The sequence below is a fragment of the Myodes glareolus genome, chromosome 1 (assembly GCF_982192425.1).
Source record: "Myodes glareolus chromosome 1, mMyoGla1.1, whole genome shotgun sequence".
In the NCBI taxonomy this organism is placed as follows: Eukaryota; Metazoa; Chordata; class Mammalia; order Rodentia; family Cricetidae; genus Myodes; species Myodes glareolus.
The window spans coordinates 70,458,387-70,483,052 of NC_142026.1; the positions used below are offsets into that span (position 1 = coordinate 70,458,387).

General features: G+C 36.9%; 1 protein-coding gene across 1 annotated transcript; it reads right to left on the reverse strand.

Moving 5' to 3' along the window:
* Positions 1-265: 265 nt before the first annotated feature.
* On the reverse strand, positions 266-1,195 carry LOC125395506 (vomeronasal type-1 receptor 4-like). The gene has a single exon (XM_048426932.3). The coding sequence runs from the start codon at positions 1,184-1,186 to the stop codon at positions 266-268; it is 921 nt and encodes a 306-aa protein (XP_048282889.1). The 5' UTR covers positions 1,187-1,195.
* Positions 1,196-24,666: the final 23,471 nt, after the last annotated feature.

Below are 24,666 nucleotides of genomic sequence, written 5' to 3' on the forward strand. Positions count from 1 at the left end.
AGTTTTTGCTGAGTCCCTTGAACATCAGGTGGTCAAAGGAAAGACACTCCTAGCTACGAGAGTACAATGGGCCTCAAAAAAATATGAACAGTTCATAAAGGCTGCTGATTCAACCAGCTGACCAAACACCCAGAATCATTTCAGCTAATCTTAATAAGAGAAGGTACTACCTACCCAAATTCCTTTATTGACATTTTGAGTGTGAAAGGTGAACAAAGAACTGGATACCAAGTAAAACATATTGTTTTCATAACTAGAGTGAAATTCAATGATTTTTATTTCTTGTCAGGACAAAACAGTGCCTGGACAAAATAGAGTAATGATTCATGAGAACAAATGGTCCAAAAGATGGAAAACACAGAGACGTCAGGTGACTGATATTCACCAGCCACCAGTTGTGACTGTTTAAAAGAGCAATGGAGCCTCTTACCATGGAGGAGACAGTATAAAAAGCCAAAAAGTTAGACAAAAGGATCAGAATGTTCTGGGTGACTCTGAACTCAGGGGAGCTTCTACCAGAACCATGAGAGCTGCGGATGTGTTGAATCCTCTGCTTGTGTCTGTACAGAAAGACAACCATGGATCCACTGGACCAGGCCATAAGTACAGAAAAAAAGACTTCAGGGCAAACCACCAAGGCTGCAAAGAGTGAATCACCAATTTCATCCCCCCTTACAGTTGAGCAGTATCCAAAATCTCGTGTTTGTGACACATTTTTGCTGTTCCTGTTGAAAATTATGTATGAAAAATAAATGAAATTTATGAACATGTTCAGGAACCAGATGAGGGAAATGAGGCAGACGATGTACTTTTCAACTTTGACTTTAAGATCCTTCCAGCAGGATTTCCTGGGGCAAATGGTCAAGGCCTGAAAGACACTCAAGAGGCAAGTGGTACCAATGGACACACTCCTGCCACATCCCTGAATGTAAAATAGGAGCTTGCATCCAAAATCATTCAAGAATTGCTTAAATCCCAAAATTGCCATTGTTAGGGGCACTCCTGTAGAGAGAATAATCAAGGCATTGGCTGCCATTACATTCATCAGAATCAAATCTGTGGGCTTTAATGTGTATTCTCTGCAGTAAAGGACTAGATAGTGGAAAATTAGAGAGAAATTTCCCAGAATTCCAGCGGCAGTTTGTGAAAAGATAATGATTATGATAGCCAGATTCCATAAATTCATTCTGTGACTTGGCACAATCCTGTAGAATATGGCCCCAATATTCTTCAGACCAAATTACTACTGACAAATGTTTGCAGTCTGCAGTAGAGAAAGAAGCCTTTATTCCATGGGGCAACTGAGAGAATGAAAGAAAGAGTATTTTAGCACTCATGGTTATGGCCAGCCCTGACCACTTAAAAAGTCCTCATCCTCAAGTTTGACAGGAGTAGTTCCTTTCTATGTATGTTACTGTGAGAATAAACAATACAGTAAAATGTATATAATGATGAAGGAAAGACATAAAACTTCAGAGAAAATGAACCATAAAGAATGAGGTGATATTGGCCCATGAGTAACAATGAAAAGCGTAATCCCATACAAACAAGTATAATGCAAGACTTCCAGAGTATATTATCTAGCAATGGTGTTAAAGAAAACAACCTTAATAATGTCCACGAAAATTAAATATGTCAGTGCTTCATGAATATCTTATCTAAAAATAAGAGATATGAAATGAGAAATTTATAATGCCATTTAAAAAAAAACCTATGGCCTTGTGACATGGAAAATGGTCCCTACCTTGTCTCATGTAGAGCCATTTTTGGTTTGACCTTAAACTAGTTCTTCATTTGCTACTGCCTCCATGAAGACTCTTTTGGAAATGTACCCTACCCGGTTCTAGAGACTGGGAGTCAAACTCCCCCAATTAACTGCATTATATTAGCTTCTTTTAAACTGTTCGACTGCTTTACTTTCCACTCATCCTTCCAACCTGCCTAACAATATATACTTGTTCTGGTATCATTCCCTTTAAAGCTCCCTGTAAAATAAATTTCTGACATCACTGTGAGAAATGTTTATCTCCAATTAGTAACCAAATCCACTTAAAATAGACTCCCAATTTCAAGTTTTGTTATGCCGAGTTGACTTTGTGTCTTTACTCTGAAACAGTGGTATATAGGAAAAATATAAATGCACTAACGCATTAGCATGATGGTTTAAGTGACAACTTATATCATGTTAAAACAACTTTATAAAAATCATACCACATAGACACAAACTTGTGCACTCACATATCAGAGCTGTTAGAGAGAAAGGATATATGTATGATAAAATCTCATAGACTGAACAGCAGCATAAAGTAAGGCAAAAATGCTACCAGAAATGGCAAGAAGGGCAGAATCTGACGAATGACAGCTACCGAAGAAATATTTATGGTCTCTATTGGAACTGTGTCTGGAATAATCATGCACCACTCCTTCGTCTTAGAGTGAAAATGACAAGGGAAATGGCAGTGGAGTAGACAGCCCCTCAGTGCAGTGTAATTAAGAGTAAACTCTCAACACACCACAGGATTAGGTATCTGAAATCTTCTGAAGTAGGTGAGCTCCCTTTGAAGAAGTATGCAGAAGCTACTGTGAATCAGTACCAGGCTGAACCCTGCAGGCCCAGGAAACTCACCATTGCTCTACACAATCATCAACCATGCAATGACAACAGAATAATCAATAACTGGAAGAAAATTGGTCATCAGTCTTAGGATCTGAAGATTTGAAAACAAGGTGGGACCATTATCTAAGACATTAGAACTATAAGCTACTAACAGTATTCCCTTCTCCATGAAATAACACTGTAGAATTCCCTAAGGAAGGGTAACAGCGGGATATAGAAAGTATTCTATTAAGTGAGATAAGAAAGTCTCAAAAAGATCATTAGCACCAACTCTGTCTCAATGTGGTTTTATTAATTATACATGTAAGAAATATGTGTTTATGTAGGATGAATGTATATTGATGGTGTTTATCAATGGAATACCCCACTGACTGATAGCCCTTTCTGAATCAGGGTTTCTACTGCTGAGAAAAGACATCATGATCCTGTCAACTTTTATAAAGGAAAACCTATAATAGGGGATAGTTTAAATTTTCTTGGGTTTAGTCTATTATCTTTCTGGTGGGGACCATGGCAAAATTCAGGCAAATGCAAAACTAGTGAAGAAGCTGAGAGTTATATATATTGATCAATAGGCAACACAAAGTGAACTGTGTCCCACACTGGCATAGTTTGAGCATATGGGTCCACAAAGTTTACCTCCACAATTACAGTCTTCATCCGACAAGGGCACAACTGTTCCAACAGAGATACACCTTCTAATAGTCTTTCTCTTATAATCCAGACATTTAAACACATGCATCTATAGGGAACACAGTTACCTATTCAATCCTCCACAGCAACTCAAATTTCTTTGTCACTGATGAAATTTGGAATTTACAATACACCAATAGTTTTAGGAGCATCAGCCTGCATATCATGCATATATGCTTAGTAACAGTACATGACCAATTAATTAAATATACAAGAATAGAATTCTACATACATGGGGAGTCTTGCAAATCTTACTGTTGGTTTTTGCGATAACTACTAACTACTAAGTTCCAAATGATGTTTCACTTGGAAAATTTCCATGAAACATAGTTAAGAGTTTTAAGTCCTTAGATAAAGAGTATAGTTCACAAACAAATAAGAAAGCAAGTGTGGTTTAAATTTATTGTGCTTGCATACCAAAGAGTTACACAGTAGCTCAAACTGGAATATAACAAAGGTTTATTTATTTAGGGATAAACTTGCAGTGATGTTAGTGATCTGCAGGCCTTTGTGTGTGTTGGGAAGTGGAACTGTTCAGCAGCAAAGAGTCCTACCCATTCTTTTTATCAGCATTTATAGTACATGAGACCATGCCCAAAATGAGCTGGTAGCTTAAAGGCTATAGACTGAAGGAGTTCCCACTAAACAACACTTCCCCCTTTTGTCTAAATAAAAGAGTTCTAAGCCTAATACAAAACTATAACAATAAGAACAATAAAATATAAACTATTTTTCAGAGAAAAGAAGAGGCAAACACACAAAAAAATTAAAATTACAGCCAGCATGAAAAACATAAAACAAGAAACATACTCTAAATGTTTCAATAGTTATCCTATCTAAGTGTCAGTGGTAAATAGGTTGCCTTGTCTGTCTCTTGCTGATCTACATTCATTGGTCCAATATTGGCTTTGCTACATCTTCTACATATTCTATAAGACCTTCAATTTTTGTCATTAATAGAAGAAACATTACTTCTAGGGATACCTTGTCTACAATCCCTTCTCAGATTTCCTATACTACCACAAACAAAAAATTTGGATTTTGATGTCTCTTCATACCTTTGGAAATTGGTTCTCCTACCTAAGTCTTGGTATTATATCCATATAACTCAACACTAGCTGTGTGCAGGATCCATTCATCCATTGGTGCTTATCTGACCTTTGAAGAGCCAGGTATATTTTTTCATTCTATGTTGGCATTTTACTTTTAATTTTTTATTGTTTTTTATTGAGCTCTACATTTTTCTCTGCCTCTACCCTTCCTCCCAATTTACTCAGAAGATCTTATCTTTTTCTACTTCCCATGTAGATTAGATGTATGTAAGTCTCTCTTAGTGTTCTCATTGTTGTCCTGGTTTTTTGGATTTGTGATTTTTAGGCTGATTTTCTTTGCTTTGTGTTTAAAAAACACTTATGAGTGAGTACATGTGACAATTGTCTTTCTGTGTCTGGGTTACCTCACTCAAAATAATGTTTTCTAGCTTCATCCATTTTCCTGCAAAATTCACGATGTCATTTTTTTCTTCTGTGTAGTACTCCATTGTGTAAATGAACCACTTTTTCCTTATCCATTCTTCAGTCAAGGGGCATTTAGGTTGTTTCCAGGTTCTGGCTATGACAAACAAAGCTGCTATGAGCATAGTTGAGCACATGTTCTTGTGGCACGATTGAGCATCCTTTGGATATAAACCCAAAAGTGGTATTACTAGGTCTTGAGGAAGGTTGATTCTTAATTTTCTGAGAAACTGGAACACTGACATCCAAGGAAGCTGTATCAACTTGCATTCCTACCAGAAATGCAGAAGTATTACCTTTACCACATAACCTCTCCAGCATAAGCTGTCATCAGTGTTTTTGAACTTAACCATTCCTACAAGTGTAAGATGGAATCTCAGAGTTATTTTGATTTGCATTTCTCTGATGACTAAGGATGTTGAACATTTCCTTGAGTGTCTCTGAGCCATTTTAGATTCCTCTGTTGAGAGTTCTCTGTTTTGGTCTGTACTACATTTTTTGTTGGATTATTTGTTCTTTTGATGACCAGTTTCTTGAGTTCTTTGTATATTTTGGAGATCAGACCTCTGTCTGATGTGGGGTTAGTGATGAATTAACATCACTATGTTAATTCTACCTACCCAGGAGCATGGAAGATCTTTCAACTTTCTAAATTCTTCAGTTTATTTCTTCAAAGATTTAAAGTTCTGATCATACAAATCTTCCACTTGCTTAGATAGAGTTACTCCAAGATATTTTATGTTATTTGTGGCTATTGTGAAGGATGTTGTTTCTCTGATTTCTTCCCCAACCCTTTTTGCATCTGTATACAGGAGGGCTATTGATTTTTTGAGTTAATTTTATATCCTGCTACAGTACTGAAAGTGTTTATGAGCTGTAGAAGTTCCTTGGTAGAATTTTTGGTATCGCTTATGTAAACTATCATATCATCAGCAAACAGTGAGAATTTGAGTTCTTCTCAAATTTGTACCCTCTTGATCTACCTTTGGTGTCTTATTGCTCTAGCTAGGACCTCAAGAACTACATTGAATAGATGGAGAGAGTAAACATCCTTGTCTTGTTTCTGATTTCAGTGAAGTCACTGGGAGTTTCTTTCCATTTAGTTTGATGATCACTGCTGGCTTGCTGTATATTGCCTTAAACATGTTTAGGTATATTCCTTGTATCCATGCTCTCTCCACGACATTTATCATGAAGGGATATTGTGTTTCGTCAAAAGCTTTTTCAGCATCTAATAAGATGATCATGTGGTTTTTATTTCTCAGTTTGTTTATATGGTGGATTATATTGACAGATTTTCGTATGTTGAACCATCCCTGCATCTCTGGGATGAAGCTGATTTGATCATGGTGATCATGGTTCTGATGTGTTCCTGGATCTGATTTGCCAGTATTTTATTTATTATTTTGCATCAATGTTCATAAATGAGATTGGTCTATAATTCTCATTCTTAGTAAAGTCTTTCTATGGTTTGGGTATCAGAGTAATTGTAGTCTCATAAAAAGAGTTTGGCAATGTTCCTTTTGTTTCTATTGTGTGGAACAGTTTGAGGAGTATTGGTATCAGTTCTTCTTTGAAAGTCTTGTAGAATTCTGAGCTGAAACATCTGGTCCTGGGCTTTTTTTGGTTGGGAGACTTTTGATGACTGTTTCTATTTCTTTAGCAGTTATAGGTCTATTTAATTTGCTTATCTGGTCTTGATATAATTTTGGTAAGTGATATTTATTCAGAAAGTTGTTTATTTCCTTTAAGTTTTCCAATTTTGTGGAGTTCAAGTTTTCAAAATATGACCTGATGATTCTAAATTTGGGTATGTTTTGTGGTCATTTTCATTGAATTTTAGGAAGTCTTTAATTTCTCCCTTTATTTCTTTCTTGACCCATTGATAATTCAGGTGAGCATTGTTTAATTTCCACATGTTTGTACGTTTTCTGTAATTAGTATTGCTGTTGACTTCTAGTTTTAAACCATGATCATCAAATAAGGAACATTGGGTTACTCCATTTTTTTGTAATTTTTGAGGCTTGCTTTATTACTGAGTATGTGGTCAATTTTTGAGAAGGTTTCATAAGGTGCTGAGAAGAAGATATATTTTTTTCTGTTTGGATGGAATATTCTATACATGTCTGTTAAGTCCATTTTATTCATAACCTCTGCTAGTTCCCTTATTTTTCTATTCATTTTTTGTCTAACTGACAAGTTCAGTGGTGAGGGGAGAGTGTTGAAGTCTCCCAATATTAGTGTGTGAGGTTTAATGTATGACTTAAGTTTTAGAAGTGTTTCTTTTACATATGAGAGTGCCCTTGTATTTGGGGCATAGATGTTCAGAATTGAGATTTCTTCTTGATGAATTTTTCCTGTGACTAATATGTAATGACATTCTTTGTCTCTTTTGATTGATTTTAGCTTAAAGTCTATTTTGTTAGATATTAGGATAGCTACACCAGCTTGCTTCTTAGGTTAAGTGAAATTTTTTGGTTGGAATATTTTTCCCAACCCTTTACTCTGAGATGATGTTTGGCTTTGAGATTAAGATGTGTTTCTTGTATGCAAAAGAAGGATGGATTCTCTTTTTGGATCCAATCTGTTTGCTTGTGCCTTTCTACAGATGAGTTGAGTCCATTTATATCAAGGGATATTAATGACCAGTGATGGTTATCTCCTGTTAATTTAATTGTCATTGTTGATGATGCTTATTTGTGTGTGTTTTCCTCCTTTGGGATTTGCTGCTATGAGACCATCAATTGCCTGTGTTTTTGTTGGTGTAGTCAGCTTCTTTGGGTTGGAGTTTTCCTTCTGTATTTTGTGTTGGCTGGGTTTGTGACTAGGTATTGGTGAAATCTAGTTTTGTCATGGGATATCTAATTTTGTTTTTCTATGCTGATTAAAAGTTTTTCAGGGTATAGTAGTCTGGGCTGGAATCCATGGTCTCTTAATGTGTGCATAACTTGACCATGACCTTCTTGCTTTTATTGTCTCCAGTAAGAAGTCAAGTGTAATTCTGATAGGTCTATCTTTATATGTTACTTGGCCTTTTTCCTTTGCAGCTCTTAATATTCTTTTTTTTACTGTGCATGTTTAGTGTTTTGATTATTATGTGGCAAGGGGTCTTATTTTTGGATCCTGTCTATTTGGTGTTTTTCAAGTTTCTTGTATCTTCTTAGGCATATCTTTCTTTAGGTTGGAAAAGTTTTCTTCTATTATTTTGCTAAATATATTTTCTGTGCTTTTGAGGTGAACTTCTTCTCATTCTTCTATACCTATTATTCTTAGATTTGGCCTTGTCATGGTGTCCCATATTTCCTGGATATTTTGGGCTAAGCTTTTATTTGATTTAATGTTTTCTCTAACTGGTGTGTCTATTTCCTCTAGTATATCTTCAGCACTTGAGATTCTCTCTTCCATCTCATGTATTTTGCTGTTCATGCTTGCATTTGTGGTTCCTGATCATTTTCTCATGATTTCTGTTTCTATAATTCCCTCAGCTTGTGTTTTCTTTATTGTCTCCATTTCAGTTTTCATGTCTTGAATAGTTTCTTTCAAATGTTTAATTGCTTTCCTTGGCTTTCTTTAAGGGATTGTCTGACGTCTTCCAATTTTCTTGTTTGCCTTTTCCTTCATTTCTTTGTGGGAATTTCTCATTTCCTCTTTAAGAGGTTCAAACATTCTCTTGAAGTTATTTTTAGGTCAGTTTCTTCTGCTTCATCTATATTTGGTTGTTCAAGTCTTCCTTTTGTAGGATCTTTAAGTTTTACTATTGTTGTGTTGTTTTTTGTACTGTTGTACTGTTCTTACTTTTTCTACTCATCTTTTCCTCTAATAGATGTGGGTAGAGCTGTCTAAAATTCTGTTGATTAATCTTCTGGGTGCCAGTGAATCCAAAGCTCAGATGGTTGTTCCCCATGGTACAGTCAGTGTCACAATTCTAGTTACTCCGTTGGTTACTCTGAGTTCTTGGAGATAGCTCAGTGCTCCTGGTATTTGCTCTGCTTTCTTGGAGTTTGCTGTCTCATGCCTACTTTGACCGAGGTTACCAGCTTAGACCTGTTTCTGTAAATCCTAGCCTGGATCTCCTTTTGTAGAAGTTGCTGGCTTGAAATTGCTCCTACAAAAGTCTCTGGTTCTGGTATACTGCCTCAGAGTTCCCAGGTCCAGGTGTGAAACACAGAACCACAGAGGACCTGGCTCAGACTTACTCCCTCAGAGATCCCAGACTCATTCTTGGACCTTCATAGGTTTCAGGTTCTTCCCTATTCCTTTTGATGTCCCAGACCAACGCCTGGACCCACAGAGGTCCTTCCTCAGGCCTTCTTCTGAGGTTCCATACCCAAGCCTATCCCCACAGATATCTCTGGCTCCTGCCTACTCCATTGGAGGTCCCAGATTCATGCCCAGACTGGCATAGGTCCTAACTCAGACCTAGTTCTTCGGGGGTCCTAGACTCATGCCCAGACCCACAGGGTTCTGGCTTAAGTCTACTCCCTTGAAGGTCCCAGATTCATGTCTGAACCCTCACCGGTCTCTTGCTTTGGCTCACTCACTCAGTGGCTACTTTCCTGTACCTGTTCTGGTGGAGTTCACAGTATCCAGTCTGCTCTGAACCAGGTTGATGGCTCATTTGTATGTTGGCATTTTTAAAAGTCAGAGATTCAATAAGTACTCATCTAGTTTCTGTATCTGTTACTCCTATTTGTAGAGATTAAGTTAATTTAAATTTAGTTGATTACTAACTTTATCTCTTATAAAGCAGAGCATATGTATTGTTTGCATAGGCCAGAAAGACAGAAAGAAAGAGGAATATTAAAACAATACATAGCTAACATAGCAATAAATTTGTGTGGACATGTTTTGTTATACCAATGAAATATTCAGATTAACAATTCCCCGATCTTAGAAACAAACCATAACTTACCATATCTTTTTGGGAAAAATATTGCAAGATATTATAAAGAACAGTTACCAACTCTTCAGGTTGTACAAGATCAGGACACAACAGCTGCTGATATTTCAAAGGCACCAATAGCTCTACTTTCAGAATGGCTGACAGACAAACTTACATGGGTTTTGCAATGGCTTTTACCAACTGAAAAGCTGGAGGCCTTAGAATAGCTGGTAAAAAAAAAAGCAGTTAAATGCTCAGCATATTGAAGAATCAACCAGCCTTTGGAATTCTCCTGTGTTTGTTGTTAAAAATAAATGTGGAAATGGAGATGGGGACAGATCTAAGAGCTATTAATAAAGTGATAAGAGCTGTTAATAAAGTGTCAATGGGTTCTCTACAGTCTGGCATTCATTTGTCTTCACTATTACCAAATGGATGGTCTAAAATAATTATTGATTTAAAAGATTGTTTATTCACTATACCTTTACAAGAAAAAGACAGAGAAAAATTTGCCTTCAGAGTGCCTATTATAACAATTCTCAGCCTCCTAAGATATATCCATGGAAGGATCTACAACAGGAATTGATAAATAGGTCTATCCAGTGTCAATATTTTGTAAGTCAGCCATTGGAAATGACACAAATGCAATTTCCTGAATATATAGTTTACCATTACACAGAGAGCATTTTGCTATCTGATTCAAATGTAGATACTTTATAAAGAACGTTTGAAGAAGTACAGAAAAATTTTGCCTTGATGGGGATTACAAATTGCTCCTGAAAATGTACAAAGAAAAGATGATTTAGATTTCAATTATGTAGGCTACAAAATGTGCTTACAAATAAATCAGACTCCAAAAGGATGTAAATTAGGAGAGATCAACTGGACACTCTAAATGAATTCCAAAGATTGCTTGGAGACATATCCCATCTGCAGCCCACTATTGGGATAAAACCTAATGAGTTGACTAATTTAAACAAAACCTTAGATGGTGACAAGGACTTAAAGAGTCCTAGGGAATTATCAGCTGGAGCTGAGAGAGAAGGTACATATGGATGATGTAGATCTGAATCTTAACTGCATTCAGGTAATAATACCCTCCAATCATTTCCCTATAGGAATGTTAGTGCAGAGGGAAGATATTATCATAGGATGAATCTTTTAGCACATATACCACATATAGATATATAAAAAATGTCTCTGAGATTTGTCAAATAGGTCTTTCACTTCTTTAGTTAGTGTTACCCAAAGATATTTTTTGTTATTTGTGGCTATTGTGATAGGTGATGTTTCTCTGATTTTCCTCTCAGCTTTTTTATCATTTGTATATAGGAAGGCTACTGATTATTTGAGTTTGATATTTTACCCTGTCATATCACTGAAGGTGTAATCAGCTGTAGGAGTTCTCTGGTAGAGATCATGATGGATGGAGTCAATACAATCCTCATCAAAATCTCAAAACAATTTGCCACAGTCCTTGAAAGAACAATAATTTACTTTATATGGAAAAAGAAAAACCCAGAATAGCAAAAACAATTCTGTGCAATAAAGAAACTTTCAGAGGCATCACCATCCCTGACATCAACCTCTATTGCAGAGCTACAATAAGGAAAACACCTTGGTATGGGCATAAAACCAGACAAGTTGACCAATGGAATCAAATCAAAGACACAGATATTGATCCACACACTTAAGAACACCTGATTTTTGATAAAGAAGCTAAAATTATACAATTGGAAAAAGAAAGCATCTTCAACAAATGGTGCTGGCAAAACTGGTTGTCAACATGTAGAAAATAAAAATAGATTCATATCTTTTAGTATGCATAAAACTCAAGTCCAAATGGATTAAAGACCTCAATAAAACTCCGATCACACTTATAGAAGAAAAAGTGTAAAGTAGTCTTCAATGGATGGGCAAGGAGACCACTTCCTAAATATAACTCAAGTAGCACAGACAATGAGAGCAACAATAAATAAATGAGACCTCCTGAAACTGAGAAGCTTCTGTAAAGCAGAGGACACAGACAATAAGACAAAAAGGCAGCCTAATTAATGGGAAAAGATCTTCACCAACCCAACATCAGAAAAAGGATTGATCTCTGAAATATATAAAGAACTCAAGAAATTAGACATCAAAATATCAAATAACTAAAAATGGGGTATAAAACTAAACAGATAATTTTCAACAAATAAAATCTCAAATGGCCAAAAGACACTTGAGGAAATGTTCAACATCCTTAGTCATCAGGAAAATGCATATCAAAACAGCTCTGAGATACCATCTTACACCTGTCAGAATGACTAAGATCAAAAACACCAATGATAGCTTATGTTGGAGAATATGTGGAGTAGGGAAAAGCCTCCTCCTTTGCTGGTGGGAATGTAAACTTAAACAATGACTTTGGTGATTTCTCAGGAAACTCACATCTTTGATCCCAGTGTTTGAGCATCACACACCTTTAATACCAGCACTATGGAGGAGGAGACAGTAGTGATATGACTGGCTGGAGAGAGGATTATAAAGGGGAAGAGCCAGACAGTCACTGGAGTGTGAAATATGAGGTTTGATGGTGATGCAGTACAGTCTGGGCATTCTAGAAATCCCTTTGGTCTGAGCATTGGTAGAGGTAAAAGGTCTTTTAGAGGCCTACTGCACTGCTTCTCTGATCTTCAGCTTTAACCCTTAAATCTGTCTCTGGTTTTTAATTTTCATGCCACAAGTTATTTTAGCACTAGTTGTTCAATACAGACACAGTTACAGTGCCTCTATAATCATATGGTAAATGTAGTTCCACATGAGGAATATGCTTTAATCCAGAAGCATAATCACATCTTACAATTTCCTAGGGTCATTTGTTTCTTATATTTCCTCTTTAATATCCATTTTTGGCAAAAAAAAACCCAGAGCAAGTTAATCCCTAATAATACATTTTTAAAAAGATCAACACATCACGAAGTGTAAGGTGAATTATTGCATTGACAAAAACTTCAAAATGCACAGTCACACACAAGAAAATGTATTATAACTTCATAAATGATATCAATAAGCCTGTTATCTTCAAAAAACAGCAGAGGTCTGATTTTTCTAAGTTAGTTTAAAGGAACTATTGAGAACCTTGCAGTATTTTTTCTGTAGCTTTGTTTTATAAGATAAGATTTATATATAAAAGTACTCTGAGATGTATTATTATGATTTTTGCTCCATTCATATGCAGTACATCATGACCAGATAGGAAGAGGAAGGAAGAGAGAGACAGAGAGGGGAAGGAAGGAAGGAAGGAAGGAAGGAAGGAAGGAAGGAAGGAAGGAAGGAAAGAAGGAAGGAAGGAAAGAAGGAAGGAAGGAAGGAAGGAGAGAAAGAGAGGAAGAAGAAAGAAAGGGAGAGAGAGGTGGTGAGGGAAAAGAAAAAGAAAGAAAGAAAAATGGGAAAGAAAAATGGTTGAGAGAAAGAGAAATGTTATTTAGGTTAATAAAGCTGGTGTTGTTACATGAAACTTATAGAATCACAGTTTGAAATCATTATCCCAAGAAACACCATTTCAATATTTATGAACACTGATGCTGACTGAAGACTCAGTTCACTGAAAGGTTGTCAGAACAGTATCACAACACAGTCTATATTTTTGTGACTTCATCTGACAATCAAACAAATATGAAATAAGATACCTATTAGGATTCACACTTTGAAAGAAAGAAGAGGTAAAAATGCAATGTCCTTGAAAACTTAAATTTATTTTTATTGTTTTTTTTTGTTTTATTTTTTGTGGGTGGGGGTGGGTTGAGAAATGGATTCTCAATACAGTCCTGGCACTTGCTAAGTAGACGAGACTGACTTCAAAATTATATAGGTCTTGCTGCCTTAGACTGCTGAGTACTGGTACTAAAGGTTTGTACCAACTCAACATTCTCCTTGGGAATTTTTCAAAGTTCTTTATATGATAATCACACACACACACATACACACACACACACACACACACACACATATTGATTAGGATTCACACTGTGCAAGAGGGAAGAAGTGAAAACCCAACATACTTGGAAGCCTTTTAGTACCCTACGTACCGGGAGATGTGCTACTGAGGGGCCAGACACATTTCCAGGGTGATGATGCCAGTGAACCTATCCTAAAACATCTATGAATATGAAAAGATTTACTATAAATTATTAACAAGATGTCTCATCCTAAGAGCTTCTGTGGCCACTGAGTTTCCTTGGTTGACAATGACCAAGAAGTATGTGTAACACATGCTTCAAAATGAGGTGTTTGTGTGTCCATCTGCATTCGGTGGGGTGAGGTAAGAAGAAATGTTAATGAAAGGAAATAATGACTAATCAGGCTGAGATCACCTATGTAGCCAGATCTGAGATATCACTCTACTCAATCTGGAAATGGGTGTTTGTCATCATAGTCATAGGATACTGCACACAAACATACAGTATGGTAAAATCTAATGAAATCTAATATTCATATTGGTAGCTATTTACTTTTTTATTTTGTTAAGTGTTACATGCATACTGGATAATATACATTATTTTATTGTATGTTTATTAATCTGTATCATTCAAATTCTATAGTCTTTCTTGCTTGATCATGCACCATGGTGTGTATCAACAAAGATATAAAGTCCAATTTCGTTTCTGAGGTCTCATAATTTGATTTCTCCCTTGATAATGCATGCATGCCTATTCTACACAGTGAATAAAAGCCCCCTCTCATATATCTAGCTCTCTCAATCATTTCTGACGATCTTCTGTGGTATTTAGTTTTTTTATGCTTGCTGACATATCAATCAGAACAAAAACATGTCTTTAATAACTCATAAGCCAGCCAATCAGGGACTCATTTATCTTACAAAGATTCATATGTATGCTCCTGTTCTCAGAGAGGGGTTAAATTGCATACCTCAATTTCTCTGTTTCCAAAATTCTCACATTCATCACATCAGATCTATATTTCTGTTGCCATATGATTATTGTTATGAGAGATTCCTTCTTTCTTTATTCTTAGGAATCCCTAATGAAGGCTGTTCAGAGACAGTTTTGCCTAATTTTCTTAATATCCTCCGTTGATCCAGGTTAAAACCTCCGTGCCCGAAAAGAAGGCTTGGGGAGAGTTTGGGGGAGTGGCAGGGCTGAGATGGAGTAAAGACAGATAGGGGAGCAGAAAAAAAGATATCTACATTAAAGGAGCCATTTTAAGGTTGGAAAAAGACTTGACTCTCGAGGGAAACCCAGGTATCCACGAGGATGTCCCCAGTTAGGTCCTTGGGCAGCAGAGGAGAGGGTGCCTGAACTGACCTTGCCTCACTATCACACTGTTGATTATCTCAAATATCACCATAGAATCTTCCTCCCACGATGGATGGAGATAGAGACAGAGACCTACATCAGGGCACTGGACTGAGCTACCAAGGTCCAGCTGAAGAGCAGAAGGAGGGAGAAGATGAGCAAGGAAGTCAGGACCGTGAGGGGTTGGTCCACCCACTGAGACAGTGTGTCTGATCTAATGGGAGTTCACCAAATCCAGCTGGACCAGGACTGAACAAGCACGTGATCAAACTGGACTCTCTGAATGTGGCTAACAATGGGTACTGACTGAGAAGTCACTGATAAAGGCATTGGGACTTGTTTCTAATGCATGTACCGGCTTTTTGGGACCTAGTCTATTTGGATGCACACCTTCCTAGGCATGGATGTAGAGGGGAGGGCCTTGGACTTTCCACAGGGCAGGGTACCCTGCCCTCCCTTAGGACTGGAGTGGGAGGGAGGAGGGGGAGTGGGGGAGCAGGAGGGAAATGGGAGGAGGGGGGAAGTGGAAATTTTTGAATGGAAAAACAAAACAAAACAAAAACACTCAAAAACAAAATCCCATACTCATTCATAGATCTTTCCATTTCTATTGTTTACAACTTAGGCTTCATGGTTATTTTCTACTTCATCATCCGTATGCTTTATCTGTAATCTCTTGTTTTTGCATACTGAACATCATAAGAAATGGCACATGTAATCTTTTGTAACTGAGTATATAAATAAACAGTTGTAAACTGAATGCTGGGAGGAAGAAGGGCAGTCAGAGAAGCCATGGATCCTCTGCCTGAATCTCTAGTAAGTCACTGCCACGATACAAAATTAATGGAGATGGGTGAAACTAATACATAAGAGTTAACTAATAAGAAGTTAGAGCTAATGACCAAGTAGTGTTTTAATTAAAAATAAATAAACAAACAAACAACTGTAGCAATTCATGGATCACTACTCATTTTTTATTTCCACTTTTAAGACAATTATCATAGAAACAGGAATGATAAGCAACTCTTTAAATGTAATAATATGTGTGTCAAAGTTGATACTAAAAGATTTTGAGCATCACTAGTGTGGTACAACCACAGTCACCTCAGTCTGTGATCACAAAGCCATGAGACATGGTCTCAAACATATTCTAGTCTGTATGTAGTTTGTGTTCCCCACTTGATGTTTTGCATGCTTCATTGGTTTATGTTGGTGTTTTCTGGTTGTAGAAAGCTTTTATTTATGGGAACTAGAAAGATGTCTCTCTGGTAAAGAATACTTGGTACTATTATAGAGGAACTGAGGTTTTTTTCCCAACGACCACAAGGTGGCTAAAATCTATATCCAAGTCTAGTTCTAAAGGAATCACATACCCCCTCCTCTGTCCTCTGCATTCTCATAGTCTACATACATACATGCAGGAAAAGCAGACAAAATCAAAATAGATAATAAAGTACTTTTAAATAAATTTTCATCATTATAAAGGCTTATTTCAATAGGCAAATGACAATTGCAAATCAGGTTTTCAATCTTTTACTAAAATGAATTATTCTAAATATATTCTGATGAAACAGAAAGTTTTCTTACCTCCCAGATTTATTTCACAAGCACATGATAAATCAAATGTATAGGATGCCCCCAGCAATGTACACTTTTATCATTGAGAGGTAAAGGCTAGAGTGGTAACTACAGATGAATTATTAACACCATTACTCTGTAGAAAAATGTAACATAAAATACATGTGCATGAGAAGAAAATTAAGTTTTTAAAATATTGCATCTAAAATTCTGTATATACTTGCTGCTTCTATGTTGATAAACAGATTATAATGACATTTATAATGCACTATAATAGAGGAGATGCATGTGAGATACCTAGAAAGAATCTGAAAATGTGAAACCTTAGACATTGTCCAAACTGAAATAAAGCTCTAAACGTGAATACAAACAAAGTGAGTGGTAGATTCCCTGAACTTCCAAGCACAAGCCCCTGTGTAACATTAACAACTATTAACTGTGGTATAGCATAGCATGAAGTTATGTCTAACATCTGAGTATGACTAAACCAGGAGCAGTAACTCGAGCACATTTAGACCTGGCTGTCATTACCTGATACGCTGGTACTCTTTCCATCAGTTTTATCTCCCCAAGTTGAAGATTGAAGTTCAAACAGTCATTTTACCAGGAGTAACTCAATGCAGACAGAGTTACTGCCCCTATTACTCATAAAAGTACTCTTACATAAGAATACATTTTACTCAAGAATCTTATTTACATCATGCAATTTCCCATGGTCATGTGCTTACTATATATTCATTCTTATGTTTAGTGTGGATGTGCAACCCAGGTAAGTTTACCTATAATAATAATACACACAAGATTAGTCTACATATTATGTGAGGTAAGATAAATTATCACATTGACATATTACCACAATCCTTTAGCATCTTCACAGATGGGCTGTATTACCCTAGAGTATTCTATAGTCTACCTCCGTGAGAGACTTGCATTACAGTAAGAACAAAAAGGGACTGTCATAAAGTTAGGAACACTTAGATCTCTCTAACTCACCTTTTTATTATATAATAAATACCTCTCTGTTACACAAGTCTATTTCTACTCCAGATTCCCATTATCAGACATAACAACTTACCCATACTTCTCCATTGCTGTCTCTGCAGCACACTCTGCAATATAGTGTGCTCACCTGGCTTCCAGCCTCTGCAGTGTGGTGGACTCAGTGTGTAGATTCTGCCATTATAATAACCAGCCCTGTGTGAGAGAGAGGCAGCTCAATCCTGAGATAAAGGTTTGAGACTCAGGGACTTCACCTCCCTTCAGAATGACAATTTTCATATCAACTGACTAGTACTGACAGTGTGGCTTTGGGAGGCAAAATTATTTATAAAACTTTTTCCAGTTGCTAATTAAAAACACACTTAAGAGTTTCTTGTGGATATCTCCAATGACACAAGGTGTTTTGAAACAGCATTAAGTTTTCATAGTCCCTGAATGGTGACTGACTCTCCAGTGGAAGGTGCTGGAAACTTCAAGGTCAGATTCAGGACAAATTACAGAACTCTCTATGTCTCATTGATATAGGTTTCTCTGACTTCTTATCATACAAATAATTATAGTTCTTTTAAAAAGATTTAGATCATTTACTACTTAATGCCTCTTTGAGAATTTCATACATGTACATGCCTTTTATTGAAGTCCAACACCATTAACTCTTTGCCAAATCTTTTCCTCTCACCAATATTTCATCCACGTTTTATGTGTTACTAAAAACTAAACTAAATCAAACAAACAAATGAAAAAGAATCACTGGCTGTCCTTATTGACACTGTTATGTTCCTAGCACAGTGACATTCATCGAAGCATAGGTAGCGTCTCAAAGCTCAATTCCCTAAAGAAATCTGACCCATACTTTCCCATTAGTCATCTGTGGTCAATAGCTCTTCAGCTAAGAGTGGGACATCCTGACAACCTGCAATCTTCTGGGATTTTTGTCTATCTTTTTCATTCTCAGGTTTTGCACATACTGCCCGAATAAGTGAATTCACAAGTGCATGTGCCCTGTTCTGTTTATACAAAACCTGTTTCCTCAGAGTCATCTACCTTCAGAGTGGTCTCACACTCTGCCTCTTCTTCCATGATGATCCCTGAGTCTTGGGTGGAAGAGTTATGTTATTGAGGTCTCATTTTTAGCTTATCCCCACAGCATCGCTTATTCTAAGCATTTTGAATTATTGTGGACCTCAGAACTAATCAACACAGACTGCAAAAAATGCTTCTCTGGTGATGGTTGAGAGATATACCAATCCCTGCGTATAAAGATAAGAGCTTACAGGTCAGTTTGCTACTGTGAACATTTATGAGAATATTATTTTTAAGTTCTTCAAGATAGTAGAGTACTCTTCAGTCATATATTATTATGCCTGATATTGGTTCCATGTATGGGTCCTATCTTGGGAAGGGGGCTTTAAATTCAGTCATAAAGTGGTCAGTTATTCCCATGATGTTAATGACACTATTTCACCATGATTGTTGTTGTTATATTTCTCAAGGTTCACACGTGAATAAGATTTATGACTACAGCCAGCACTATGAGAACTATCTAGTAGGGATGAAGCTTCCAGGAAACGACTATGTTATTTCTCCATGGTCTTTGATCCAAGAATATTTTATCTTCAGCAGTAGAGACGTAACTTATAGAACCATAGACCTGTAAATATTACAGGGTTTTATGGTAATATGCAAGATATGGATTAATGTGGAGAAGGCAAGTTCAGGAATCCTTTCCTCTGCTGTTCAAGGAACAAGCTGGAGACATCTCCTTGGAAACCTGGGAACCCCTCTAGAGTCAAGTCTCTTACCAACCCTAAAATGGCTCTCTTAATTAAGATGTATACTTCCCTGCTCCCACATCCACCCTTCCTTCATCCCAACTATCCCATTTCCTCAAGCTCTCCCCATCCTCCCCTTCTCCCTTCTCTACCCCCATCTCCCCTTATCCCCACCTCACCCCCACCCCCGTGCTCCCAACCCCTGCCCAGCAATTTTGTCAACTTCCAATATCCAGGAGGATAACTTTATGCTTTTCTTTAGGCTCATCTTCTTATTTAGCTTCTCTAAGATCACGAATTATAGGCTCAACATCCTTTAACTATGGCTAGAATCCACTTATGAGTGAGTACATACCATATTCCTCTTTTTGGGTCTGGGTTACCTCACTCAGTAAAGCATTTTCTATTTTCATCCATTTGCATGCAAAATTCAAGATGTCATTGTTTTTTACCGCTGAGTAGAACTCTAAAGTGTATCTGTGCCACACCTTCTTTATCCATTCTTCTATTGAGGGGCACCTATGTTGTTTCTAGGTTCTGGCTATTACAAATAGTACTGCTATGAACATAGTTGAAAAAATGCTTTTGTAGTATGATAGGACATCTCTTCGGTATATTCCCAAGAGTGGAATTGCTGCATCTGGTGATGGATGGAGATAGAGACAGAGACCCACATTGGAGCACTGGACTGAGTTCCCAAGGTCCTAATGAGTAGCATAAGGAGGGAGAACATAAGCAAGGAAGTCAGGACCGCGAGGGGTGCATTCACCCACTGAGACGATGGGACAGATCTAATGGGAGATCACCAAGGCCAGTTGGAATGGGACTGATGGAGCATGTGATCAAACCGGACTCTCTGAATGTGGTTGATGGTGGAGGCTGACGAAGAAGCCAAGGACAATGGCTCTGCGCTTTGATTCTACTGCATGGATGGGCTATGTGGGAGCCTTGTCTGTTTGGATACTCACCTTCCTGGACCTGTGGGGAGCGGGGAGGACCTTGGACTTCCCATAGGGTAGGGAACCCTGACAGTTCCTTGGCCTGGAGAAGGAGGGGGAGGGGAGTGGGGGGAGGGGAGGGGAGGGAAGTGGGAGGAGGGGAGGAGATGAAAATTTTTAATAAAAAAAGAAAAAAATATTACAGGATTTTGACACTGTTCTTGGTTGTCTTCAAATTATTTCTTAACTTTCAAATATCTAATCTTCCCGTTTGAGAGTACTTGGTAGAGGAACAGTCAGTCAAATTCTGAGATTATTGTCTAATGAAGTACAAGTAAGAGAATTATGATATAATTAACAGGAGATAATTAGAATACTTAATATAGTGTAATATAATAAATATTATAACGTTGGCATGAAAATATTCTGAGAAACATGAATAAATTTGGACCTCGTAGTGGAGTAAGCATGTCAAATTTATTTTCTTTGAGTTTTGAAATTTATATTTATTTACATCATTTTGCTCATTCTCTTTAGTCCCTCCAACATTTCCCACATACATTACACATTTTATCTAATTTTCATGACCATTTGCCTCTAATGTTTTATACACATACATAAACACACAGAGAGACATGCAGACACACACATTTCTAAGTATATGAATACAACCAATTTAATCCACACAGTGTTTGATGTGGAATTCCCTTTTGTATGCTGTGAATCCTATTGGTGAATAAAGAAACAGCTTTGAGCCTATAGCAGGGCATGGAAGAATTAGCTAGGTGGAAAAATTAAACTGAATGCTGGGAGAAACAATGCAGAATAAAGGAGAAACCATGCAGCCCTCCAAAGATAGACATGGGAACTTTACCCGGTAAGCCACTGCCACATGACAATATACAGCTTAATAGAGATAGGTTAAATTTATATGTAAGCATTAGTTAATAAGAAGCTAGAGATAATGGGTCAATCAGTGACTTAAATAATATAGTTTCTGTGTGGTTATTTCGGGGCTGAGCAGCCAGGAACCATCAAATGGTTCCTTCAATAAAAGTTGGTTGTTTCAACATTGCAAATGAGACTTTGGGTGATTGCTCAGGTAGCCAATTGTTCCCAACATATACTGTTCAACTCAAGTAATATTATCGCTCTTCTCAGGCCTTAGATGGAGTTGAAAATTAGATAATCATTGTTACTTTCCTCTTATGATTTAGCCAACATTTATCGTGTGCTCCTTGCTTAACATTGTTTATGTTGTTTGCAATTTTATGCTTGATATCTGTTTCTATTGTATATAGTTTTGTATTGGGTTTGGACTGCTCTCGTTTAGACAAAATGGGGAAGTGTTGGTGAAGCCTTGTTAACCAATTTTTAAGAGGTGGGACCAAGTTAGGGTGTGGTTTTCTAGGACCTGGAGAAAAATGATGCACGACCCAGGTGCACTCCCTTTGTGTGTAGTTCCCTTGCAGCACAGCTGAGCTTGGACTTCTCCTTCCTGTTTTGTGAGTTTTCTCCTTATAACAAATAAAATTATAACTGTTTTATCTTTTAACTACCCTGTTTATTTCCCAAATAGAGCTAACTTTCTATAAGTGTTAAATTTATGTATAAGATTTCATTTCAGCTTGCTTGATAATAGATTGCCTAATTGGAAGCTCTTTCTTGGGGAAGATTATTTCTCCCAATATAACCTTTCTCTGGTTGACTGTAATACTTTGTCTATGGTTGAGCATTTACGAAATCCATCCCCTCCATTTCAGCATGTCTTTAAATATCATCCTATTTCAGGTAGGACACCAGATTGGTGATACTCTCTTTATAGGTCTAACCTCTCTGAGATTTCTAGGAGACACAAGGTCACCAACAAAACTGTGTTATCTATGCCCCATGCAATTTTTTTCAACAAGTAATTAGGAAAAACTTATACTACTTCTAGGAAAATGGATGCAAACAGAGAATACCATTAAGTGAATACAACCAATCATAAATAGACCAGTTATAGGCCTGGCATAGTGGCATGTATTTAAGCCAAATGTTCAGTAGGCAAAGCAGAGAGATATTTGAGATTAAGGTCAACTGGTTCTATGTAGTGATTTCTAGGACTATGTAAAGATACCCTGTCTCAAGAAAAGAGAGGAAGGAATGAAGAAAAAAAGGAAAAGGGAAGAAATGAAGAATGGAAAGAAAAAAGAAAAATATAGAAGTGAATAGAAAAATCACTCAACACATTATTTCCTGTTTATGGTTCATAGATGTTATATGGATATATAAACTCATTGGTGTGTATACATATGATAAAAACACAACCAAAATTGACCAAGGGAATAATACAGACAAACAGAAGAGGCAAGAGAAGGCAGCTGAAGTATATGAGGGAATATGCTCAGTGAAATATGTTGTTCTATTGAAAAAGATAGTATTTAAATGAAATAAAAATACAAATAAAAGGATGTATGACCCATCATTTCAGCAATACTCCAATTATCATTGGTGTTCCTGGCTTTACCCCAGTAAAACCTTTCATCTTCTGCAGGGAGTCATGGACTTGACCTGGTCTAGCTATCATGAGAGGCACATATCCTACATTTTCTCACATATACAGTCCATGGTTCCTGAGAGACTATGTGCCTCTCACTCACTGAGAAACTGAGTTTCTCAGTTTACCTCAGATATTGAAGCTTTCAAAACACTTTTAGGTCTATGTTTTCCTAGAAGTCAGGGAAGAATATAGAAGCTTGGGAAACCATTTATTCCAAGATATTAATTTTGTCAACCCCATCTAGCTTGCAAAATACATTATATTCCTACAACCACCATTATAGTTCATTTTGTTAAGTATATAAAATGTCTTCTGGCTTGGGATAAACTTGCCTTAGACTCAGGTTTGACAAGACCTTGACAATCTGGCCTGGATTTTATTCCCACCAAACATATTAGGAGACCCTAGTTTAGTAAGTAAGCAGTGGATCTTACAAGTTTCTCTTCTAACAGGGACGTGGAATAGGGCAATTTAAGAAGAAGAAAAAGAATAAGGTAAGAATCTTCTGGTTGTGTTATGTGCACAAATATAATAAGGCAAAAAAATACAGGCAAAGTTGAAGGAGCAACATTTGTTTGAAGAAATTTTGTGAACTTGGCTGCTAGCAGAAGGAGTCAAAACAGAAAACCATCAGTAGATAAAATTTATGGAGTTGGTTGCATGGTGGTGGCACACACCTTTAATCTCAGCACTTAGGAAGCTGGCAGATCTCTGTGAGTTTGAAGCCAGCCTGGTCTATAAGAGATAGTTCCAGGACATCGAGAGCTACCCAGAGAAAACCTGTCTCAAAAAAACAGAAAAAATATGAAGTTTATCAGTGAATTTCAACCTTCTTTCCAGAAGAGAAATTTCTGGATCCTGTCAGATCTTGATCCTGGTTATGAAGGCAATTTATGGAGAATTAGAGAGAAGAAAGAAAGAAGAGAAAAGGAGAAGAGAGGAGAGGAGGGAAGCAGAGGGGAAGGAAAGGGAGAGCAAGAATAGAGAGAAGAAATCACAGTATAAGTGAGGAAATAATGGAAGAATGGTGAGAGAGAGAGAGAGAGAGGTAGATGAAAGGCAGGAGAGAAGCTACTCAATTACAAATCAGTAAAATTAAGTTCCTAGATAGGAAAAACTATGGCTACTTCTAACCAGATTTTCTCAGTGTTATTCACATTTCTATTACGCTGTTTTCCTGTTACTTTCAATGTCTTCAGGATTCTTTTAGGGAATAAAAACATTTAATTAAATGTCTTATTGAATAGGCAATGTCAAATTTCATCTGAAGCTCAGGACATTGATTTATTTTTTCCATGGACCTGAATAGCAGTAGAAACTCATAGCCCTTCATAATCTCTGAGTGATGTATGCATAAAACTGAATGAGGAAACCCATCAAAATGCACCGAAGGCCTCATAATTTCATAAAAAGGATCCTATCCTTTAAGCAAAGGCTTAAAGAAAGAGTTTTCTGTTACATGACAACAAGCTAAGGAGATTACAAGAGGATTCCTAACTTGTTCTTTTTTTAACCAGACACTGCTACATGCAAGAAGTAACCCAAAGGGTACTCAAATGAAATCTGTTAGATGGATGTATTCCACATTACAGAATTTGGAAAATTAAAATATGTACACCACACCATTTACACTTATTCAGGTTTTTAATGGGCAACTGCCTTGAGCTCAGGAAAGGCTGATTCAGTAATCACGAATTTATTAGAAATTATGGCCATCATGGGTATAACTGCATAAATAAAGACATACAATGATCTAGCATTGTCCATTTGGATGATGACTCTATTCTTCTCTAAAATCAAGCATGTTGTTAAAAAATTTGCAATTTCTGTCTCATTT